This window comes from Narcine bancroftii, chromosome 3 (assembly GCF_036971445.1).
Source record: "Narcine bancroftii isolate sNarBan1 chromosome 3, sNarBan1.hap1, whole genome shotgun sequence".
NCBI classification, from domain to species: Eukaryota; Metazoa; Chordata; class Chondrichthyes; order Torpediniformes; family Narcinidae; genus Narcine; species Narcine bancroftii.
Window position 1 is genome coordinate 239,252,901 of NC_091471.1, and position 23,961 is coordinate 239,276,861.

At 39.9% G+C, this 23,961-nt stretch overlaps 1 protein-coding gene across 2 annotated transcripts in view; it reads left to right on the forward strand.

Moving 5' to 3' along the window:
• The first annotated feature begins 4,101 nt into the window (after window positions 1-4,101).
• stxbp2 (syntaxin binding protein 2) overlaps window positions 4,102-23,961 on the forward strand; it is a 51,088-nt gene continuing 31,228 nt past the window's right edge. Inside the window, exons 1-8 of one of the 2 annotated variants that reach the window (XM_069927212.1) lie at window positions 4,102-4,360; window positions 10,814-10,863; window positions 11,538-11,619; window positions 12,526-12,602; window positions 16,712-16,790; window positions 18,382-18,485; window positions 19,352-19,500; window positions 21,363-21,447. In XM_069927212.1, coding sequence (XP_069783313.1) covers window positions 4,324-4,360; window positions 10,814-10,863; window positions 11,538-11,619; window positions 12,526-12,602; window positions 16,712-16,790; window positions 18,382-18,485; window positions 19,352-19,500; window positions 21,363-21,447 — 663 coding nt within the window. In that variant the 5' untranslated portion in view covers window positions 4,102-4,323. Of the gene's footprint in view, window positions 4,361-4,849; window positions 5,198-10,813; window positions 10,864-11,537; window positions 11,620-12,525; window positions 12,603-16,711; window positions 16,791-18,381; window positions 18,486-19,351; window positions 19,501-21,362; window positions 21,448-23,961 lie in introns of those variants that run through there. The other variant, XM_069927213.1, reaches the window with a different exon arrangement.

Consider the following 23,961-nt stretch of genomic DNA (forward strand, 5'->3'; position numbering starts at 1 on the left):
CACTATAAAAAATAGTGCAAGAAAAAGTCAAAGTGAGGCAGTGTCTGTTCATTGTTTATATAGGAATCTGATGGCGGAGGGGAAGAAGCCGTCCTTGTGCTTCTGGGTACTCGTCTTCAGGCTCTTGTACCTTTTCCCTGATGGTAGCAGAGTGAAGAGGGTATAATCTGGGTGGTGAGGGTCCTTATGGATAGAGGCTACTTCCTTAAGACACTGGCTCATGTCGATGTCCTCGATGGAGTAAAGACCTGCTGTTAGTGATGTTGCAGGTCGAGTTCACAACCCTCAGGAGTTTTTTTCCTGTCCTGTGCATTGGCAACTCTGTACCGGGCAGTGATGCAACTAGCCACAATGCTCTCCGCGGGACATCTGTAGAAGTTTTTGAGTCTTTGGTGACATACCGAATCTCCTCAAATTCCTCACAAAATATAGGAATCACTCTGAAATGTAAGTAATTTATTACTTACACTGCGGGACTATTCCCATTTTTACTGCAATTCATGAAGGATGTTGCCACACTAGTTGTGGTGAAGAAGTCAAATGCAAAGCTGATGTTCATTTCAAAAGGAACAGAATATAAGAGCAGGGGTGTGATGGTGAGACTTTAGAAAGCACTGGTGAGTCCTTGCTTGGAGTATTGTGAGCAGTTTTCTGCTCATTTAAGAAACAATGTGCTGACGTTGGAGAGGGTTCAGAGGAGGTTCACATAGATGATTTCGGGAATGACAGGGTTATATGAGGAGCATTTGACAGCTCTTGGACTGTACTTGGAATTTAGGAGAATGAGGGGGGATCTCATTGAAACATTTCGAATGTTGAAAGGCGAGGGCAGATTAGATGTAGAAAAGTTGTTTCCCTTGATGGGAGAGTCGAGAACAAGGGGTCACAAATTCAGGATTGAAGGGCGTCCATTTAGAAATGCGGAGGAACTTCTTCAGCCAGAAGGTGTTAAATATGTGGACTTTGTTGCCACTGGCAATTGTGGAGGCAGGTCATTGGGTTTATTTAAGATAGAGATTGAAAGGGTCTTGATAGCCAGGCATTAGTTATGGAGAGAAGGCCGGGCAGTGGGGCTGAGTGGGGAAATGGATCAGTTTGTAATTAAATGACAGGACAGACTTGATGGGCTGAATGGCCCATTTCTGCTCCTATATCTTTTGAAGGTTGCACCAAAATCCCTGATATGCTTTAGCAGAATTACTAAGCCAAGGCTCCAGTTGTAAAGCCCTGAAAGAATGACAAGTTACATTCTGCTCACGACATCAGACAATGAAGTAGAAAGATTTAATTATTGAAATTCGTAGCCTGAGCTGCCTCCTTTTTCTTCACAGTAACTCATGAACAATTTCTCTTTCTTCACAAGTCACAGGGCAGTAAATGTTGGTGAGTGACATTAAACAAAATATTGCATTGACAGTAAAATTTGTTCAACTTTAAAAACATCTGCAATTAATAATTCTGAATCTTTAATACTATACATAGATAATCAAGTCCTGATATACTTCATATTCAATCAGGAAAGTACATGACTAGAAAAAATCTCCTTGAAGTGTAAATTTTAATTTAATTTAAGCATCAACTCAGTTCGAGAGAGTTATTATTTATCAAGCAAATAAATCCTCTGAGATGATTTAAGCATTGCATATCTTTGAAGTTGCCAGAAGGCAAAACAATTCACTGGCATCACACAATTGAGACCATCAATTCAAGAAAATCTCTTTAACCCAGGGTTGAATGATTCAAAAATCAAAGTTCAACAACATTTAATTACATTTCCATGTAATTAAATACATGAGAAGAGAAGGCATTGCAGTGTAACAGCTCTGAACTGCTTCCGAAGGTGAATTACTTGATCGAAATGCTTTACGATCACAGCACAGTAAAAGGCGATGGAACCCAGCAAGGCTCAACAGGCAACATGGAACAGATTTCAGATTTATTGTCAGAGTACATTCATAACGTCACATACAACCCTGAGATTCTTTTTTCCTGCGGGCCAAAAAAACTGTACTTAATGTACACATGTAAACAAATAAAGAAATATAAACACACTGACTGTGCAATACAGAGAGAAAAAAGTCACTAAAGTGCAAAAGTCCGTAAATGAGCCCCTGATTGAGTTTGTTGTTGAGGAGTCTGATGGTGGAGGGGGAGTAGCTGTTCCTGAACCTGGTGGTGCGAGTCTTTTGGCCCCTAAACCTCTTTCCTGATGGCGGCAGCAGCAAGAACAGAGCGTGTGCTGGGAGGTGTAGATCCTTGATGAATCCTGCTGCTCTCCGACGGCAGTGTTCCCTGTAGATGTTCTTGATGATGGGGAGGGTTTTGCCTGTGATATCCTGGCCTTTCGCAGGGCTTTATGCTTGAGGTATTGGTGTCCTGATACCAGACCGTGATGCAGCCAGACAAGTGACTACCTTCTGCCACTTCTTCCAATCTAGAGGAGCTCCCATGCCAGGCTTTGATGCATCCAGCAGCAATGCTTTCAATGGGGCACCTGTAGAAGTTGTTGAGGAATAGGGGAGACATGCCCAATTTTAATTTTTAAATTTAAAATACATCACAGTAACATGCTTCCATGCAACCAATTATCCTACTAACCCTGCATGTCTTTGCAACTTGGGAAAAACCAGAGCAGTCGGAGGAAACCCATTTTCTCCCCGTGTCTGCATGGGTTTCCTCCAGGTGCTCCAGTTGCCTCCCACCCTTCTAAACGTACAGGGGTTGTAGGTCATTTGGGTGTAGTTGGATGGAACCAGCTTGTGTGCCAGTAGGGACTATTACTGTTAATGTGCTGGAGAACATACAAACTCCTTACAACACCGGATATGAACGCAGGTCACGGGCACTGCTATAGCATTGTACTCGCTGCCATACTAACTGTTCCCGACTTAGTCCCAACAATGTAAAGGCATTGGTGGACTTTCTTGACCATCATGTTAATGTGATTGGTCAAATCATTGGACCTGCAAGAAATTGAAGCAGGTCTACTCTTTACACTTCAGCGCCATTGATGTGAGACAGGCTGTGAACTCTGCCCCCTCTCCTGAAGTCAATTGACATTGACAGAGTTCAAGATCATTATCATACAATTGTAAAGTACAATGGGCCAAACAGTGATCTTTGGTCTGTATATGCAAACACATATAGACCTAGCACACGCATTTACAAGTGAATTATATACTATATAAAAATAATTAAATATTGTGAATGGTAGAGTCTCAGAGGGTTTGTATGAGTGGATCATCAGTCATTCAGCAGTCCCACTGCCCGTGGGAACAAGCTGTTTCTCACTCTGGTGACTCTGGGTACTTCTGGGTTTTTTAAAAATACAAATTTAGACATTCAGCAAGGAAACAGGCCCTTCTGGCCCACGAGCCCCTGCCGTCAAATTACACCCAATTGACATACAACCCCGGAACGTTTTGAAGGGTGGCAGGAAACTGGAGCCCCCAGGGAAACCTATACAGACACGGGGAGAAGGTACAAACTTCTTAGTCAGTGCAGGATTCGAACCCCAGACCCAATCGGTGGTGCTGTAACAGCGTTGCACTAAACCAGTGATTTTCAAACAGACCCCCTGAACTCACATTCCACCTTAATTAATCCCTATGCCATAAGTGCTCTTATGGTGGGATGTGTGTGGGAAGGAAAAAGTTTTGAAAACCACTATTTTAATTGTGCCTCTTGGACTCATTTTTGTGCACAGTTTCATAACTCCAAAGCAAATGGGCCAATGACAATTTTTGTCAAGCAAACTATTTCAGTAGCAATTGAGTCTAGAGCAGTGGTTCTCGACCTTTCCTTCCCAACCTTAAGCAATCCCTTACTAATCACAGAGCACTGATGGCATAGGGATTGTTTAAGGTGGAATGTGAGTTTGGGGGGCAGTTTGACGCTAACCGCTACACTAACTGGGCCTTGCAGCGGGAACAGCTGTATGCAGGGTGGAAGGGGTCCTCAATGATTTTACGCGCCCTCTTCAGATAATGATCCTGGTAGATCACTTCAAGGGGATGGGGGGGAGACCCCATTGATCATGGTCCTGTGGATTAACCTCTGATCTAATGCCCTACAGGTAATCCAGGCCAGCATAAAGACCAAACTTTCAGTCTCCTTTCTGCAATCCACCTGGTCGTTATTTGATGCCAAATCCTTTTACTGCAGATTTTACTGTGAATATGACAGTATTTACCTGCCATTAGCTGGTGTTTCATGACGTCACAGAATCTGCAGCCTGGTCCCATTCCTCAATCCATGACGTTACGGTGTGTGACGCCATAAAGAGAAGTGACGTCTCCTTTCTAGAGACGCGGGGAGGCTAAGATGGCGCCGATCGGTCTGAAAGCTGTTGTCGGAGAAAGTAAGTTACTTTATTTGGGGCTATTGGCTCTCTTATTTTTTTTAATCTTTCTTCAGGAAACGCGCGTCGTAGCCTCTGCCTTGCAGGGTGGGGGCGGCAGCACTGTCGCCGCCCGCCGGGGAGTCTCCGAGCTCCCCCCCCCCCTCCCGGGAGGGACCCGGTTCCCCAGATGAGTTTGACACAGGCGGCGGCGGCCCCTGATTGGCCCTCGTGGCGCGGTCTCCCTCTGTTGATTGGTCGGTGTAGCTGTCAGTCAGACAGCACGGACCTTCTTGTTCTCCCTTGTTTTGAAGGGTTGGGACTTTGTGGAAGTTCTGGGGTTTTAAACAGCCGGGGAAGGGTGTGGCGCCTCCTTCCACAATTCTCTACGTTAAAAGAGGACTTTTAGTTTAGAGGGCGCTGAGCTAACTGGTGGCTTTCCTTTCTTGGGGAGGGGGGGGGGGGATAAATGGGGAAGGAGTTTATCAGCTCAGTGGTCGTCCCTGATTTTATCAGCCCTTAACTCACGAAGTTTCCTGTTTTCTGAAACTTGTGAAATGCAGCGTCATGAAGTGACACTATGAAACAGAATGTTCTGTTGACCCTTTCAGTGGAAGAATCCGCTTCCTTCCTCAAGCGAGCTTAGAGAAATGTTTGCATCAGGTTTGAAGGCTGTCCATTTCATTGGCCACTTTGAGCAGCTCGTTTTCATTTGGAAATTCAATGCTAGTTAAGGTTTCATATTTAAAAAGTCGACTTGTAGGTCTAAAAATATTGATAAAATTATCTGGGTGTAACCTCTTGGAGGGAAGATTGGATTGGCTGGCCTCTTTCAGACCTCAAAGTGATAAGATTCAAGTATGAAAATACTTAAACATGGAATTTTAGATGACACAATTTTTTTGTCTTTTTATGTACTTTTATTGATTATTTATTTTCTTTCACATTTTATGTTGTTGGGGGGTGGGAGGAAGGGGGGAAATGAAAATGTCACTGTATATTTTACTGATGAATATTTGTACACATTGTTATTGACATAGTTAACAGTGAAGTATTAAATAAAAAGTTTTTTTTAAATGAAAGACTAAATTAAGTTTATGGTGCGTAATATGGAATTCTGAAAAGTCCACTTCTTCATGATGATGTGGAATTTGAAACACTAAAAGTGATTATCATAAAGGGCACCAAAGTATTTAAGGGAAACCTAGTAAAGAATTTTGGATGTGTTGATGTGGGAAGATGAAGAAGAAAATTGGATATTTTTAATACCCAATTTTTCAGCATCTGCAGATGCTCTTGTTTGCCTCATTTGGTTCTAGGTGTAGTCGTCAATTTTCTAAATATTTGCCAACTTTAAATCATGATTTGAAGTTGCTTTTCCTGCTATTTTAATGGAATATTTCTGTTGCCTGTTAAAATAACTATCCTCGTTTAAAATACTTTGGATACTTGGTCTTGATCTTTTTTGAGTTGAATTTTAAAAGAACTTCCTGAAAATATTTTAGACCTCTCACCATTGCTAATCTTAGTAGCGCTGTGTGAATTTTTTTTAGGTGTTTGCTTGAAGTTCAAAAATGCTGCAGACATTACTAATTTACAAATTTAATAAATTCATGTGGCGCCTTTAAAATTGTAGCAGTTCTTCCTGAAGCAGGAGATTGGTCAAGTTCCTTAATCTCCAAGTCGATTGATGAGAGAAGTGTATAAAATTAGTTTGGTTTGTTAATTTTACTTTTAATCTCCCTTGTGATCCAGTTCATTAATTTTGAATCCTGTTAACTTTCTTTCATCATCATTGAATATGAACACTCAGTTTTGATGAAGGGTTTTAACCTAAAAAATCAGTTGTTTCTCTGCAGATGCTGCCAGAGTTGCTGAGTGTTTCTAGCATTTTCTGTTTTATATTTCTGATTTCTAGAACCTGCAGGTCAAAGGAGTAAGATTAAGATGGATCTTGGAACCATAAAATATTACAGCACCAACACAGGCCTCTTCAGCCCTTCTAATCTATTAAAAGAATAGAAGTGGTCAGGATGAGGAAGGGAAATACAGAGTTTGTGGCTCAGGCGGGTAATGGCAGGATAATGAAAATCGGAGGCAATTATACATCCAAAACTCAGGGTTTCTGACCGATTAATGATGGTATTAACTTCTAGGAACTGTCAGTCAGCAAATAAACAAGTGCTCAGGGCCACAACATCCTTGCCCATCATATGTACCCATCTGTCAGCAATTGATCCAAAGCCGCCTATGTCATCACAATTCAAGTTCTCCTCCAGATGCCTTTTGCAATGTTGTTAGAGTACCTGCCTTCTACATTTACTCAGGCAGTGCATTCCAGATTGCAACGACCTAGCTGAAAAGATTCCATCTAATCCTTTTATTGCTTATCTTGAGCCAGTGGACAGTCCAAATGGTTTTAGATGTCTCTATTATGGGAAAATGTTCTTGCTCCCACCCTAACTATGCCCCCTGTAGCTGCCACTTTTATTTTTCATTTGCTTGAGTGCTTGGACAGGGTTTTAGAGCACAGAACAGGCCCAACTGGTCCACACAAACCAAGTTGGCGTTTTGGGCTCATCTCATTTGGCTGTATTTGGTTCATATCCTTTTAAGCCCTTTCTATCCAGAAACTTGTTTGATTAGTCTTGTTCAAATTTAGATTGTTGCAGGATAAACAAAGGAACAGTTAGCTGAGGAATCAGGGTTTTTTTTTTGTAACTCGTCAAGGTAACTATTGTACTGTACCAAGCTGAAGGGATCAGGGATGAAATGTTGGTTATGTATCTTTAGTTTTGCTCTTTTAGGTATGCTGTTTGATCTTCTGAGTTTCTCCAACAATGTGATTTTATTTCAATCTCTGATTTTGCAGACTTTCATGTTTCACTCTTCCTATTATAACTCATTTGTCTTGATTTAAATGTTAGAATCAGAATTTAATATCATTGAGCATGTTATGAAATTTATTGTTTTGTGACATCTTTGCAGTGCAAGCATTTGTATAAACGACCTTACAAAAAAAAATTAATATAATGCAAGATTTTAAACAAAGACAAAGTAGTGTTTATGGTTTATTGATCATTCAGGAATTTGATGACAGCAGGAAAGAAGCTGTCCTTGTGCCACTAAGTGTTTGTCTTCAGGCTTCTGTACCTTTTTCCTGATGGTAGTAGTAGAGGGTATGGCCTAGGTGCTGGGCGTCTTTGAGGATAGAGGCTGCTTTCTTCAGACACTACGTCTTATAAATGTCCTTGGTGGAGTGAAGACTGGTGCCCATGATGCAATGAGCGTTGGCACCTATGTACCTGAAAGTGCAACCATCCAGAATGTTCTCCACGGTGTGCATGTAGAAGTTTCTGAGAGTCTTTGGTTATGGAGTCAAATGGGTTAATTAAGGTTCCATGTTTTTTAGAAGTTTAGTTTTTCAAGTTTGTGCAATGATTTTGTTGCAACCACATTTTTTTTGTTAAATAGGAATCTTTCCAAGCTTTTGAGCAGCTTGAATCAGGGCGCAGCTTCTCATTTAAAGCTTTAAAATATTTAAATCAGGCTAGAAATTTGTGCTTTTTTTTCAAGGATTTTCTGAGCAGTAATTTTAATACTGGTGAGGATTTCTTCCAGCCCCACCAAGTGTGTGCAGAAACAATGCAAATAGATCTCTTAGTGTCAGCAGATGCAGGAACCTGGAGCATAAAACTATCTGCTGGAGAAACTCAGCGGGTCAAGCACCATCAGCGGTAGAAAAAGAATTTTTGGTATTTTTGGTCAGAATCCTTCAACAAGATCTAAATTGTCGCTTTTTATTTTCTTTTACATTGCTGCTGGATCTACTGAGATCCTCCAGATTGTGATTTGATATTTCTGGAAGCTTTTACTAAATATATCCATAATAAATACAAGTGCAAAACAGTGCATGGCTCTTTTACATAATGTGTACAGTTTACACTTTCGCAATGTTAGTGAACATGTGTTAGCTCATTTTTGTGTACATGGCTCCCTGAGAGTACCTACCTCCCACATCTCCTCAGGCAGAGCATTCCAGATCACAACCACTTGAGTGATGATTCCATCTAATCCTCTTACTGCTCAACTTGAGCCCATGTCCTCAATGTTTTAGATGTCTCTGTTATGGGAGAAATGATTGAGGGGCTTCTACACAAGGTTTAGTCCCTGTATATCCTGTGATATGACATACCAAATGATTTCTTCACTATAAAACCTTTTCAAGTTGCACCAACCTTCAGTGTATTCCTCAGCATGTACTCCTGAATCCTGGAATGTGCAGTTTACAGCATTCCTTTACAAGGTCATAAGATAGAAGTAGGCCATTCTGCCCATTGTCTGCTCTGCCATTCAACCATGAGCAGATCTATTCTCCCACTCAGCCTTCTCCCTATTACCTTTGATACCTTGACTATTCAGATACCTATCAATCTCTGCCTTAAATATACCCAATGACCTGGCCTCCACAGCTGCCATTGGAGGTAAATTCCAGAGGTTCACCACTCTCTGGCTAAAGAAATTCCTCCACATCCCTGTTTTCAATGGGCACCCTTCAATCCTGAAGTTGTGCCCTCTTGTCTTTGCCCCCCCCCCCCCCCCCCCCCCCAAAACCATGGTAAACAACTTTGCCACATCTGCTCTGTCTGAGCCTTTCAACTTTGGAATGTTTCTCTGGGGTCCCTCCCTCATTTTTCTGAACTCCAGCCCAAGAGCTATCAAACATTCCTCCTCTACTAAAACTTTCATTTCAGGAATCATTCTTGTGAATCTTTTTTGAACCCTCTCCAATGCCAGCATAACCTTTCTTAAACGAGGATCCCAAAACTCTACCTTGTACTCCAAATGAGACCTCACCAGAGCCTTATAAAGCCTCAACATCACATCCCTGCTATTCTATCCTATTCCTCTAGATACTAATTCTACATTGCATTCGCCTTCTTCACCACTGACTCAACCTGGAGATTAACCTTAGGGTATTCTTCATGAGGACTCCCAATTCCCTTTGCACCTCAGAATTTTTCTCTCCATCCAAGTCTGCTCTCTTATTGCTTCTACCAAAGTTCATGACCATACACTTTCCAATGTTGTATTTCTTTGCCCATATCTGTCTCTGCAGCTTCTTTGCTTTCTCCTCACTATCTGCCCCTCCAGCTATCTTTATATAATCTGCACACTTAACTACAAAACCATGTATTTTGCACACCAGTGTCCCTGTCAGGCCCTTAGCGCACCTTCCTTTAATTTCAAATCTCAGTGGCTGACGCTGTAACAGTGTTTTGCTAGCTGCTCGCTTATCATGCCACCATAATTAACTCCCCCCACCCCCAGTTTATGGATAAAGCTTTACTAATTTTCTTCATAATATACTATGATTGAATGCTGAATAATGGGGATTTTACTGTACACAACATCCACTGCATGCCCTTTGACTAACCTGCTTGTTGTTTTCTCAAAATTGCAGTAGGTTTAATGGGCAAAATTTAACTTGTCATACACTTTGTAACCTCATCCTTGGCAATCAACTCTAACAACTTCCCAACCACTGATGTTAGGTTAATAGGTCTATAATTTCCTTTCTGCTGTCTCCCTCCCTTTTTAAATAGTGGAGTGACCTTTGCAATTTTCTAGTCATCTAAAACCATCTGTTGATTCTTGGATGATCCATACTAATGTCTCCACAGTCTCTATAGCTACTTCTCTCAGAAACTGAGGGTGCATTCCATCTGGTCTGAAAGACTTGCCTACCCTGACACCATTCAGCTTCCCAAGCACTTTCTCTTTGGTGGTCATTACTGCACTCTCCTCTCTTCCCTGACACTTGAAAGTCGGATGTTCTGCAGTGAAGACTGATCCAAAATGTTAATTCAGTACCTTTGTCTTTTGAACCTGCACCTTCCTTATTTCTCCTAGAAACTCCAGCCTTTGCTACTCCTGCTGGTTCCTCTCTCGTACCTCTGCAGTCCTGTTTATTCCACTGGTATACTGGCACATCCCATTTTAATCTCAAACTGCAGGAAGAATTCCGTCACATTATTACTGCTTCCTAAAAGGTTCCCTTAGCTTCAGCTCCCTTATCAACTCTGGTTTATTACGCAATACCCAATCCAGAATTACCATTTCCGTTGTCAGCTCTGTAACCAGGTGTTCCAAGAAGGCATTTGATAAGTTCCTTCTCTTGGGATTCAGCACCAACCTGGTTTTCCCAATCAACCTGAATATTGAAATCCTCCATAACGTTGTAACAATGCCCTTTTTACATGCCTTCTCTATTTTGGCAGAGTTATTCAAACAGTTAAATTCTCTATATTTCGATCTGTTTGAGTGGCTTACCAAATGTTTATAATTTGATTTTATTTTGAGAATGGCCATAGCTCTTTTGTTTTAATATCACCCATATCTTTGTTGCATTGTAATGTAACATCAGCAAAGTTCAATTTTTGTAGCTTAACTGGATACTTTTTTCTTTCCTAGAAATTTTAAATGGAGTAATAAAGAATTTGAAGAAGGATGGAGAATGGAAGGTTTGTGGCAGCAGTTTATATCCAAGGAATGTAAATGTATTGGCGTAGAGAGAAAAGATGTAGCAGATGTTTTTTACCTTGCGTTTTGTTATTCATTTCATCTTCTCCATTGGTAGAAATGGTACAGATTGATTTTTTTTTAAATTTGTTTTTTTTAATGGCTGGGGTAGTCTTTTTATGAAATGAAAATATGTAGGATATTCTGTGCTTGAAAGGTTATGTGAATTTGACACGAGAGTTTGTCACGTGCATGTATACATATGGGTGGCACGGTTAACACCACGCCATTACAGAGTTCGAATTCAGCACTGTCTGTACATTCTTCCCGTGTCAGCATGGGTTTTTCCCCCGGTGCTTGGGGTTCCTTTTGCCCTTGTGATTCACTTCTCTGCAGCAACTGTACCACATTGTGAGGCCTTCAATAGAGCTCCTGTAGAAGGTTGATGGGATGGTGGTCAGTAGCCTTGCCCGATTCAGTCCTCTCAAGAAGTACAGTCACTGACAAATGAGGAAATGTTGTTTCCATGTTGGGTTGTCTCCCATTGTTCCAAACTTAGTTGCAGACCTTTCACACAGATGCACCTGCTCCCTTTGATGTTTTGTCTAGATTTCCACTTTTTAAAATTGTGAAGTGTCAAACTTAAGTTGATTTCATTTTGCCTAATGATTATTAGGTACTACTAGTGGATCACCTGAGCATGAGGATCTTGTCTTCCTGCTGCAAGATGTCAGACATACTGGCAGAAGGCATAACCAGTAAGTGAAGCAGAGTTACAACGCAAACATTGGTATTTCATGACCAGACAGTCTATTGAAATGTAGAGTATAATGTGAACTAGAAAAGGAGCTTTTTGAATTATGATTCACTCTACAATTGCACTTCACCTCACCACTAGTAGAGGTACAGTAAAATCTACGGAGATTGGTAAATGCCAGATAAGTGAATTTCCCAGATGCTTGAGACTGGAGAACTAATGGCAAGACGCACTAATTTTTAAACTTCCATATTTGTTAGATTTTCAGATTCGGATTTATTGTCGGAGAACATGTATGACATCACATACAACCTTGAGATTCCTTTTTCCTGTGGGCAAGGCAGAATGTCTACTTGTGATACAAAAAAACTGTACTCATTGCACAGATGTAAACAATTTAAAAAAAAAAAAATGAACAAACTGACTGCAGTAGAGGGGGAAAGAAACAAATCGAGCAAAAATAAGAGTCCTTAAATGAGTCCCTGATTGAATTTGTTGTTGAGGAGTCTGACGGTGGAGGGGGAGCAACTATTCCTGAACCTGGTGGTGTGAGTCTTGTGGCACCGACACCTCTTTCCTGATGGCAGCAGCAAGGACCGAGCATGTGCTAGGTGGCGTGGATCCCAATTAATTTCCATATTTTTTTGCCAGTTCCTTGAATTCCAATAACAGGGATTTTACTGCATTCCCAGTAATATAAGTTTGTGTTTAATTTGTTTTTGACATTTCCTAAACTATTGTACATCACAAGATAAACATAGAGTTGTAATGAAAATGAATGATTTGACTAATTGAGCTGAGCTTTGATGCAAAAAAACATGTCAGCCACCAGTACATTATCAGAATCTGACAAATGAGGTTTGAGCATGCATCAATACTTGCATCATTCATCCCTCTTTTATTTCAGTTGTCGAAGATATCAATAAACGGCGGGAGCCAATTCCAAGTTTGGAAGCCATCTACTTGATCACGCCATCAGAAAAGGTATGTACTGAATGCAAGCTGCAAGAATAAACACTTAGTATTGCCACACAGGTTCTTTCAGTGTGCTCTGGGTGTGGCACAGGGCTATTGCTATCTATCTGTTGTACGTGCCCAAGAATAGACCTCCACGGTTGTCTCCTGGTCAAGGAACTGAAGAGGAGATGGGACCTTTCCTGCAGTTATTTAAACCCAAGAAATTCTGTTTGACCTGGGTGGAGGAATCCTCTACATCTGGATTGCTGCTGATCACCGTCTCCGTCATGACGTGGTAAATTAATGCTCAAGGCACTTCGCAAGAGTGATCTTCAAGCATATGAACCTTGTTGCCATATTAAGGAAAAAGATTTTCGGTACGATCTGAAGAAGAAATGGGTTTTATTTTGGGATGAGGCAACAAAGAACACAATCAAGTGTGGGATAAAGAAAATCCGAGATGGAGTAGAAGCTGGTTTTGTATTACAGTATTTTAAGGTTTCCAAGGAGATATGTGGGGAGGGAAAAGTTCAGAAATATTTGAGAGCCAGAATATGAATTTTACAAACTCTGGCTTTGACAACAACCTAGCTTATGAAAGTCAGTGAACACTGCATTGATGGATTGAGATCAAGGGTAGGGAACTTTTTCTGTGAGTGGAGGGAGGTTTTGATGCAGCACCATAGAATCGAAAGCATGACTGCTTCATTGCATCCTTGTCAGTGTGATGCTGCAGTACAATTGCCTTGCTCTGTACCAATGTAGAATGCCAGCCTCACATGAGCAGTTCTCCATGTAACTTCTTTCTTGACTATATGAGGATGCTAATTTAAGATTCTTTCCTATTTTCTACGGTAACTTGACTTTATCAATGCTCAGTTCTAACCTGTTCTCCCAAATGTAATCTTCTAAACAGATTTAAAATGCTCTATATTTTCTACCACAGACATCATTTATCTTGCTTGTGTTTGTACTGCATCCAACATAATCCTGCCTTCAGCACTAGCCCTGTAGATTTCACTGTCCAACTACTTCAAAGTTTTGCTGACATCGTTTGCCTTGATTGCATTTCAAGGTACCCAGCATACTTTGCCCCTTCCAGTTTTTCTAGAGATTACTTTAAATCTATGATACCTGTTGGTTGACCACCTGGTTCTAGACAAAGTCCTTTTTTTTATTTTTTGGTTTATTCAGGCCCCTCATAAGTTTACATCTGCAAAGTCTCTGTTTTGGTTTCAGAGAGAACAATCCTTGCAAAAAATTTTAAAAAAATTAAAAAAGAGAGAACAATCCTTAGTTGAGACTTTTTAAAAGCCAAATATCTGTGGAAGACTTGATGCATGAGCACTGAGTACAGTTTAGTTGTCTGGAAGAAGTATAAATGAATCACAACATCACCTGGAATGAACTTCAAAGGGTCTTCAGCCTTCAATGTGACTCGTTCTCCTTCAACATTCACTTCCTGACCTACTGAGATCTCTAGCATTTTCTTTATTTTAAGTTCAGATTTTCAGAATCTCGCCTCACCTTCATTTCTCACCTCACCTTCATTTCATTAGTCCTTTCTTTTTTTGTTTTAAATTGCAGTGCCACACTAAACTCCAAATGTTTTTAATATGTAATGAACATGTTTGGAGCGGAAGGCGGATAGACAATAATAGAGAGTAGAGTTTCAGAATCCCAAAAGTGATCTACTTTTGTGCAGGTGAATCTGGGACATATTACAACATGGTAACCCTAGCTATAAATATTTGCCATCAGAGCCACTACTTGCCACACCCACGTGAAGGACCATGTGTGATTTTTATCTTCTCTTCATGTTTTGTTTTTCCCTTTGTTAAAGTTTTGCAAACACCGTGCACTGGTATTAGCAACTTTGGGCACTTTGTTTCCTGGTTACGCACCCAAATGTCAGAAGCCAATTATATTAAGTGTACTGAGCAATGTAAAAGCAGCTTAAAGGTGTTTGTCATGGTAAATTATTGCTGGAGTTTGCAGCATCATGGGTTGTAAATCTGTCAACCAATTTCTTGACACGAGGTATAAAAATTATCTGGTGAAAAACAGTTAAAGTTGAATATTATTGTATAAATTCAAATGGTACACTGTAAGCTTTGTCGATTGGTGGGAATTTATGAAATGCACAACACTGTTAAAGTGTTTGTGACCCAGGTTCGAATCCTGCGCTGTCGAAAAGGAATTTGTACTTTCTCCCTGTGTGAGTTTTCTCTGGGTGCTCTGGTTTCCTCCCACCCTTCAAAACATACCAGGCATTGTAGGTCAATTGAGTGGCAAGGGTTTGAGATCCAATAAAGACCTGTTACCGAGCAGCATGCAAGTCTTTTCTGTCTAAACAACTCCTGATTAAGGTTGAATAAGGCTGATGAGCTGGGCCTTCCCTTTTTGCTAAACTCTGGAAAAACCATGGTGCATTAAGTTTTTGGCGTTTCAATGCTTCAGCTATGTTTAGTTTTCAGTATTAGATTTGTTTGCTGGATCATTGAAACTTTGTTACTTGGCACTTCTGAGTGGAATGGAAAATAAAAAGTTCTCCCAGCAGATGGTGGGGTTCATGAAAATGTAGGTTTCCAACATCATCTGATTTGTGTTTCCCAAATGGTATCTCCTTCTGTTTTGATGAACATGTTCATTGACGAGAATACTGTTCTCCTCGGTCCCCCTTGGTGTAAGAGAGTTATCATTGTGTTACTGAAGCTAAAATAAATTGGGTTGGACCGAATCACGGTGGAAATCATGTGCACTTGGAGGGACTGTGAAGGTTTGGGACAGCTTTATTGAATGTGTATGCTACTTGTGGCATTATTCAGCCATGTCGAATATGCACTTGTCCTGCTAGCTTTTTGATGTACAGCAATCTTTTTATGATCCTGATTGCCATTTGATGAAACTTGCACAGGATTTGATAGCTGCCTGCTTGATAAGTTTATTTTTGTACATTTGTTGTGTGCTGTCAGTGGGTCTTGAGCCTTTTGTTGGAATTTAACTTGTAAAATAGCCTTGCACTGGTTGCAGTGGAGATGCTCTTATCCAGGGTCTGCGTTTTCTGTGGATCTGAGGGAGGACTGCTCTTAAATTATTAAAATAGAAGTGAGAAAGAATTGAACTCTTGACACCCATTGTTAATCTGCTGTATAAATGAATAACCAAGCTGAGTTTGATGAGATCACCCGTCTGGACGCTGCTACCGTATCTACAGTTAATTTTGGTAATCAGGAAATTAGTCCGAAATGTTTAAAGGTTCCTTGTATTGTCACGTAGTAATACATCAAAAATGTAATATACTTGTTTATACTTCAACTTGTGTCTGCTGTAAGGCAAACCAAGAATATGAGTCTAGCCCAGCACCCCTAACAATAGGAGGAAGAGACACTGAGTATCCATGGATTTGTCTCCTGCGCTCCCGCAGTCTTACAGACGCTGGTTCAAACTGTCTGTAGCCCGAGCTCCAGATCCAAACCTCTGATACAATCAGAAAGACTTCAGTGCCTGAGGAGCTTTGGGAACACTTCTTGCACACAGCACCCTCTCAAATCCCGGTTCTGATACCTGGTTCCCATGAGCCAGTCTCCAGCAGCCCACCACTTTTGTGAGTCTTGCCAACCGCAAGTTGGCAACTGTCCGAGGCCTGTGTGGGCCTTTCAGCAGCTAAGCCCCTTGCTGGCCCACTGCCATGCTTACCATCCTGTGGGGTCATCTCCTATGCTTTAGAGACTTCGTAGTTGCAGGATTTAAAATAAAAACACTATAGGAACTAGATAATAAATCAAACTTCAGCTGTTATTCGAAATTAAAACAGCATGCCTTTCCATCCTAAAAGGGTTACGTTGCTGTTCTGACAAAAGAAATTCATGCAGCTGATGTAACCTAGCCAACAGACAGGATTTGGACAATATTATAAACATCTTGTGGAATATGAATTTGCATCCTTTGTGCTTTATAATTTTATGTATGCAAGTGATAATTATGTATTGTGTGATAAATGGTTGTTCATCAGGATTTGTATGCACAGTCAGATGGTAACCACTAAACTGAAGTGCCCCAACAACTCCATATATAGTACAACATGAGCCAAGTCGTCCTCTGTCTCTTTCTCCTGAGGTTTTTTCTTCTTCTAGAGTGTGCGGAGCCTGATTAATGACTTCAAAGACACACCAATGTTTATGTACAAAGCAGCCCACGTGTTCTTCACTGACAGTAAGTATCAAAGTTCCTTAATTATCCTCCTTAAGCTCACATGAGCCAAAGCCAACTTAAATGTGCCTGTGACGTTATCTCAAAGCTGTATAAAGTTGATTCTGGAACATGGAGTTACTGGATTGTATACATCTGGCTTTCTCTTGCTAAAGTCGACAATCAGCTCCTTCGTTTTGGTGACATTGAGTGCAAGGTTGTTGTTGATCCACCATTCAGCCAAGTTTCCAATCTCCCTCTTGTGTGCTGACTCATTCCCTTCCTTTATACAACCCACTACTGCCGTATCATTGGTAAATTTGTAGAGTCACACAGTCGTAGGTGTAAAGTGAGTATTTAAAACTGAATTTAGATTTGTAAAGAATATAAAAAGTGTATGTGCAGGAAAATCGTAGGTATAGATTGAATGACTTCACTTGAAGTGTTCTTCTCAAGAAAATGGCTGTGAGCAGATGATCTCTATTATTTTTGTGTTTAATTAAGATATGCTTAATATTCCTTTCAATAAAGACATACTGAGCTACTTGTAGTCTTCAGTGCAGTCCTATTCTGCTGACACTTTAAATAGAACCTATCTGGCTCAAGTTGCCTTTCTTCAGGACGTGATACAAGTGCAAAGTTTCCCATTTAGGGATGGTATATCTGCAACTACATCTATGAAAATTGCAAGTAATTTCCTGATCCCTCATGCCCACAATCGTACCAAAAATTGCATTTACTACTTCAACTGCTCAAATATGTGTTTTACAGTAAAACTGATAATTCAGTACCCTTGGAACTTTGACCGTAAGATATAGGAGAAGAGGTAGGCCATTCGGCCCATCAACTCGGCTCTGCCATTCCATCATGAGCTGATTCATTCTTCCATTCAGCGCCTCTCTGATGCCTTCTCCCATGGCCTTTAATACCCTGAGTATTCAGATAGCTATCAACCACCTTAAACACACCCAATGACTTTGATGCCGGGCTAGCTGGCCTATTAGATGTTACTTCTCTTGATGGATCAACACACTTTTACAATTCACTGTTTTGGCATTACACATCGTATAATGCAATTTCCAGTGAACCCAATGGTAAAGGTAATTTGTGCACATTCACCCCAAACACCTTTCTCTAGTCCTGACTGCTGGTGTTATGGAACACAATCCTGGCCTAGGTCACACCGTGGACCCCAGCTCTGAGCCCTGCATTCCAGAATAATGGAGGTTGAAGCTTTAGGATTTCCAAGTAAATGGATCATTCGTGTTGTACTGTATTTGAAGGTCATTGAAAGTATAATTTTGCACTGTAACATTAAGTAGTTTTTGAAATATTCTTGAGCACAAATCAAGAATGTTTTCACTCCTAATATTAAGCTGTAATTGGCGTTGTACTTCCGTCTAATCTCTCATTGGAAATGTTGTATATAGACCGGAGAATCTAGTCTGCACAGTCACTGAGAAAGAGAAATAATATTTACAATGTTATTTTAGCTTTTTGTTTTATTTTTAAGGTTCATTATTCTGTATACTCTGCAATGGCCTTTATTGTTTTGTTTGTTCTATTGACAAAGTCTTTCTGAGATACAAAGATGGGCATTGGTTCTTTCTTGCAGCCTGCCCCGAGCCCCTGTTTACTGAGCTTGGCAAATCACGATGTACAAAAATCATCAAAACCCTCAAAGAAATAAATGCGTCTTTTCTTCCTCTTGAATCCCAAGTGAGTAATTGCAGCAAGCATGCTTAGTTTGTGCATTGATTTCATTCTGTCCAGCATTTTGTTTTTTTTTTAAATTTTTTATTTTTCACACCATAAATCACATTAGCCATGATATACACTATTTCTTTTTCACACATATACAGTGACTTTTTCTCCCCCCCACCCCTCCTCCCAAGCCACCCCCCCACCCCCCCCTCTCATCCATTTTAGGTATACAATCTAGGTTCTGTCCAGCATTTTGGATGGTAGAATATGTGGGATAAGTGGCAATCCCATTTACCACTACTATCTTTTCAATTCGAGATAAATTGCAAGATATTGCACTCAAAACAACAGTCTTTCCAGGTTTTTTGGAAACAAAGTTGAATGTAATGCCTTGTTTTGAGTACCTTGCAATAAGCAGTGTTAAAAATCATTTGTAACACTGCAGTATTTTTTCTACATGTTTTTGAGTTTCTTTCTTAATTTTAACTGTTATTGATGTTATTTTCTTTTTTGTATTCTTAACAAACACTTCAAAATATCTGTAAATTGTGTTGTCAAGGTCCAGGCACTCTTTGGTATTTTGGGATTAAATAAAGTCAATAAATTCAGAAACATTGCATATTTTATTCTATCACTTCATAATTTCAGGGGTTTTTTTTAAGAAAGTATAGCCTTCAGGTTCTTGGAGAAAGAAATTTATCTGGATTTTTTAATGGAATTTCTTTTGGTTTATTTTTCATTTTAAAGAATATTTATGTTTTCAAAAGTACATATTTTTCTTTGATTAAAGAGCCTTCACTTCACTGAGTAACTAAATATGATGTAATGTCTTTGTGATAATTCTAGTGATTGATCTGTGTTTTGTGTGTAAATCTCTGCAGGTGTTCTCGCTGGATTCAATGGATTCATTTTATTACCTCTTCAACTCTCTCACACCAAATAGTGACAGTACCTTGCTGGAGGATATGGCTGAACAGATAGCAACATTATGTGAGACTCTAAAGGAATATCCAGCAGTGAGATACCGAAAGTATGTATTTTCAAGAGTTGCATTGTTCTTGATGCATGCTTTCTCCCGTATCAAGTGCCATAACCCAGGGTATCCAACATTATTGTAAAGGGTTGTGTGATTCTGGAATACCCTTTCCCAAAATAACTAAGTAGAGATTAAATTTAATTTGGTTACCAAACCATGGTGGAGAGATGGGATGATGTATGAATCAATTATGCTTTGATGAAATGGAGAATGGGCTTGAGAGGTTTAAATGTCTTGTTCCTATCACTAAGATTGAAAAGAGCAGGAGACACAATGAGTTAAATAAGGGATAAAGTTGTTAACAAGTTTTGTTTAAAAGTCCGTCAATTATCCAAGGAAGACTTTTAATGGCAGAAAGATTAATCTGTCCTTGGAAAGTGGATATTCTGAAACCATTTCAATAACTTGAAAGGAACCATTGAACAATTTCAACACTGAAACAAGCCCCTTCGACCTTTCTAGTCTGTCCCACTGACCTGCTCCTAGCCCATAGCTCTATATACCTCTTCCATCCATGTACCTGCCTAAATTCTTTTTAAATGTTAAAATTGAGCCCGCATTTATCACTTCAGCTGGTAGCTTGTTCCACACTCCCACCACTCTTGTGTGAAAAAGTTCCCCCTAAACTTTTTCCATTTCATTTTTAACCCATGTCCTCTGGTTTGTATCTCACCAATCCTCAGTGGGGAAAAAAGCCTATCTATATTTACTCTGTCTATCCCCCTCATAAATAGCTCGATCAAATCTCTTCTCATTCTTCTACACTCTAAGGAATAAAGTCCTAACCTGTTTAAACTTTCCCTTTAACTCAGTTCCTGAAGTCCGGGCAACATCCTAATAAATCTCCTCTCCACTCTTTCTATCTTATTGAGTTAGGTGATTAAAACTCCACACAAATACTCCAAATTTTGCCTTACCAATGTCTTGTATAATTTTACGCAACACCCCAACTCCTCTACTCAATACTTTTGAAGGCCAATAGAACTACAATTTCTCACGCGCTTCCCAAAGTCTGCCGCGATGAAGCACTTTTTGAGATGGTCAATATTGTGATGAATGAAACGCTGCATTTTCCTGACAACCTCCTCACACCCCACACCGCCACCCAGTTTTGTGTCATCTGCAAATTTGCTCAAATTATTAATAATCCCCTCATCCAAATCATTTACATAAATTACAAACTGCTGCAAACCATTCCAAATTGCAATGTTAGTTGGGAAATAAAAATCAGCTAGCATGCTAAGCCAAACTCTCTGGTGCAATGGGATCTTTGAGTCATTTTAGAAAGTACATCAGGCCATCCTCCATGCAGCATTTGCTGTTATAAGTGATGCCAGTCCATTAATGCATTGACAGCCCACTTGTTCTTCCATACACCTCCTCTATGAACCAGCAACCAATACCTAAACTCTGTGCAGCTATTTCAGACCATAAATGACAACTTATTTAAATTTTGTGGCTCGAATCCTGTTCCACAATGCTCTCTCTATTTTCACCACTCTATATTGACATGTGGTTCTCATCCTGACAATTCCATTCCTGCTCTACTGTTGTTGTATGTGCCATTCATAAAGACATTTTCTCTGCTTCACATTTGATCCCTAAGCAGTTCTTTAAAACCGATTTCTCCCATTCTGTTTTTGGCTTGGAATGTGTTTTCCTCAATTCTTCTACATTTTTATCTTTGAAGGGCTCCAGCCCAAAACATTGACCATTCTTTTTCTCCCACAGATGCTGCTCAACATGCCAAGTTCCTCTAACGCATTATATTTAGCTTCAGATTCCAGCCTCCTGTGTGTCTCAAAACCTGGAAGAAAATTGCTCAAATTGTTGTTTTTCTATTTTTATTTTTTTAGGGGTCCAGAAATTAATTCAGTTCTGGCAAATCTAATTCATGATAAACTGAATGCATTCAAAGCTGATAATCCCAGCATGGGGGAGGTAAGTAAAATCCCTTGTCTGTTCAACTGATTATCCATTCAGTCATCTGAATTTGTGCTTGCTGTCTTCTTCATGAACAACATTTTAAAAACAAAGCCATAGTTTGGAAAGTATTTTCTGTGCTCTTTTAAAATATATCCTGGATGAAACATTTCAGTAGCTGTGTGATGTGTGGTCTCAACTGAGAGTGGCAAGGTCAAAAAAAAAACAAATCTTACTTGGAATTCTTGATTACCTCAGCAGAGCTGTTTGTTGAGATAACATTGCGCATTGTACTGAAACAGCAGTCTAAAGCTATCAACTTGGGCTTTTCAGTTTTCTTTGTATTCATCACATCTGCAGGTTCAGCCAGCTGCTCTGATCGTTTTCCCTTGTTGCTTCCATTTTTTTTAAAAATTGAACCGTATATTTTAACATGAACTGAAATTGCAATAGCTAGAACGTTTCTTAATGATCCAGGATACAAAATTCTAGAATTTCTGACAGCATTACGTTTTGCTGGCTCTTGTCACTGTATCCAGTGCCTTTTGTAATTGGCATGGCACCACTGACTGGTGAAGCAATTCCTTGAAATTATACAGCTGTGTAAAGGTAGACAGGATGGGTGGGTGAGGGGGAAAATGAGAGGTTCTCAGAATTAATTTCTCCCATCAAAGTGTACAAATTCCAGTTCTCCATATTCAAAGTGCCTGGTTTAAAATAGTCCCCTTCCTTGCATTATGTTAACTTTTGCTGACCCGTCAGTACCAATCATTCACCCTGTGCCTTAGTAAATTTTTTTAAAAAAACAACACAAAGGGGAGGAAAATCATCAAGACTGTTTATTAATGTACACTTCCCAGAATTACGTGCGAAGAGCTTGTGGGTTGGGAACTCTGACCGGAGTTTAGAACTTGCCAGATCAATTAAAAATCTGGAATTTCCAGGAAAACATTAGATCTTGCGAATGATGTCCAAAAACTATTGGATTTTCCATTTTAAAAAAAACAAAACTCAATGGTTTATTGTTGACATTTAAGGGAGAAAATCTGTTTTATTCCAGCTACAAACCTACAGGATTGTGGTTGACCCTTTTAAATTAAATGCTCTAGTAAACCTTTCTGTTGGGCATTGACAAGGTACATAAAAATTACACCCTTCACATCGATACTAATTTTCAGGATGTGAACAAATGAAAAACCTGTTTTAGAATGTAATGTTCACCAGCAGGAAGGTTTAGATGTGATGCTTCCTGTGATTAAGGAGTCTTGTGGTATTTACCATTTTTCCAGATGGCATACAAGATGCATAACCTAACCAGTTATTTTCTACCATTGAGTAGATGGGGAATATTTAGTTCTCCTGTGTACACTTGCTTCTCTATGCTTTATTGCTTTCTGAAAAATTAATTTCACCTCACAATCTCAATGTCTTAAAATGGCAACCATCTATTTATTTATTTAATTGTTGAGAATCATTCTGAATTTAAAATGTTCTGAAAGATTGGAATTAAGCATTTCCGTTCCACTTTGTCTGTGTTCATCACAGTGCTTTGCAGTAGGAAAGAGGCCTTTAGAATAATGAAAAGGCATTAACCAATTGCTTTTAGTGGCAGAACACGAGCATGAGCAAAAGGATCACGAGCCTTCTGGCCCATCGAGCCTGCTCCACCATTCAATGAGATCATGACTGATCTGATGATAGGACCATCTTCCTTTTCCCCATATCTCTTAATTCCCCTACTATGTAGAAATCTATCCAACCTTGTCTTAAATATATTTATAGAAGTAGTCTCCACTGCTTCCATGGGAGAGAATTTCATGGATTCACCACTCTCTTGGAAAACCAATTCCTCCTTATCTCCATCCTAATCTATAACCTTAAATCTTGAGGTGATGTCCCTTCATTCTGGTCTTTTTCTCCCCACCTACCCCCAAAACCAATGGAAACAACTTGCCTACTTCAATGTTATCTACGCCTTTCAGAATTATGTTTCTATGAGATCCCCTCTCATCTAAGTTCCAGCGAGTACAAACCCAGGACTCAATCTTTCCTCATAGGCCCTTATCTCTGGAATCAACCTGGTGAACTGCCTCCAAAGCCAGTACATTGCTTCCTCAAGTAAGAGACCAGAACCTAGAGGAATTGAATTCAGGAGTAGGAAGGTAATGTTGCAACTGTATAAGGTACTGGTGAGACCGCACCTGGAGTACTGTGTCCAGTTCTGGTCTCCATATTTGAGGAAGGATATACTGGCTTTGGAGATGGTCCAGAGGAGGTTTACTAGGTTGATCCCTGGGATGAAGGGGTTGACATGATGAAAGATTAAATCGTCTAGGATTGTATTCGCTTGAGTTCAGAAGAATGAGAGGAGATCTTATAGAAACATATAGGATTATGAAGGGTATGGATAGGATAGATGTAGGAAGGTTTTTTGAGCTGGCCGGGGAAACTAAAACGAGAGGACACAGTCTCAAGATTCGGGGGAGTAGATTTAGGACAGAGATGAGGAAAAATAGTTTTTCCCAGAGAGTA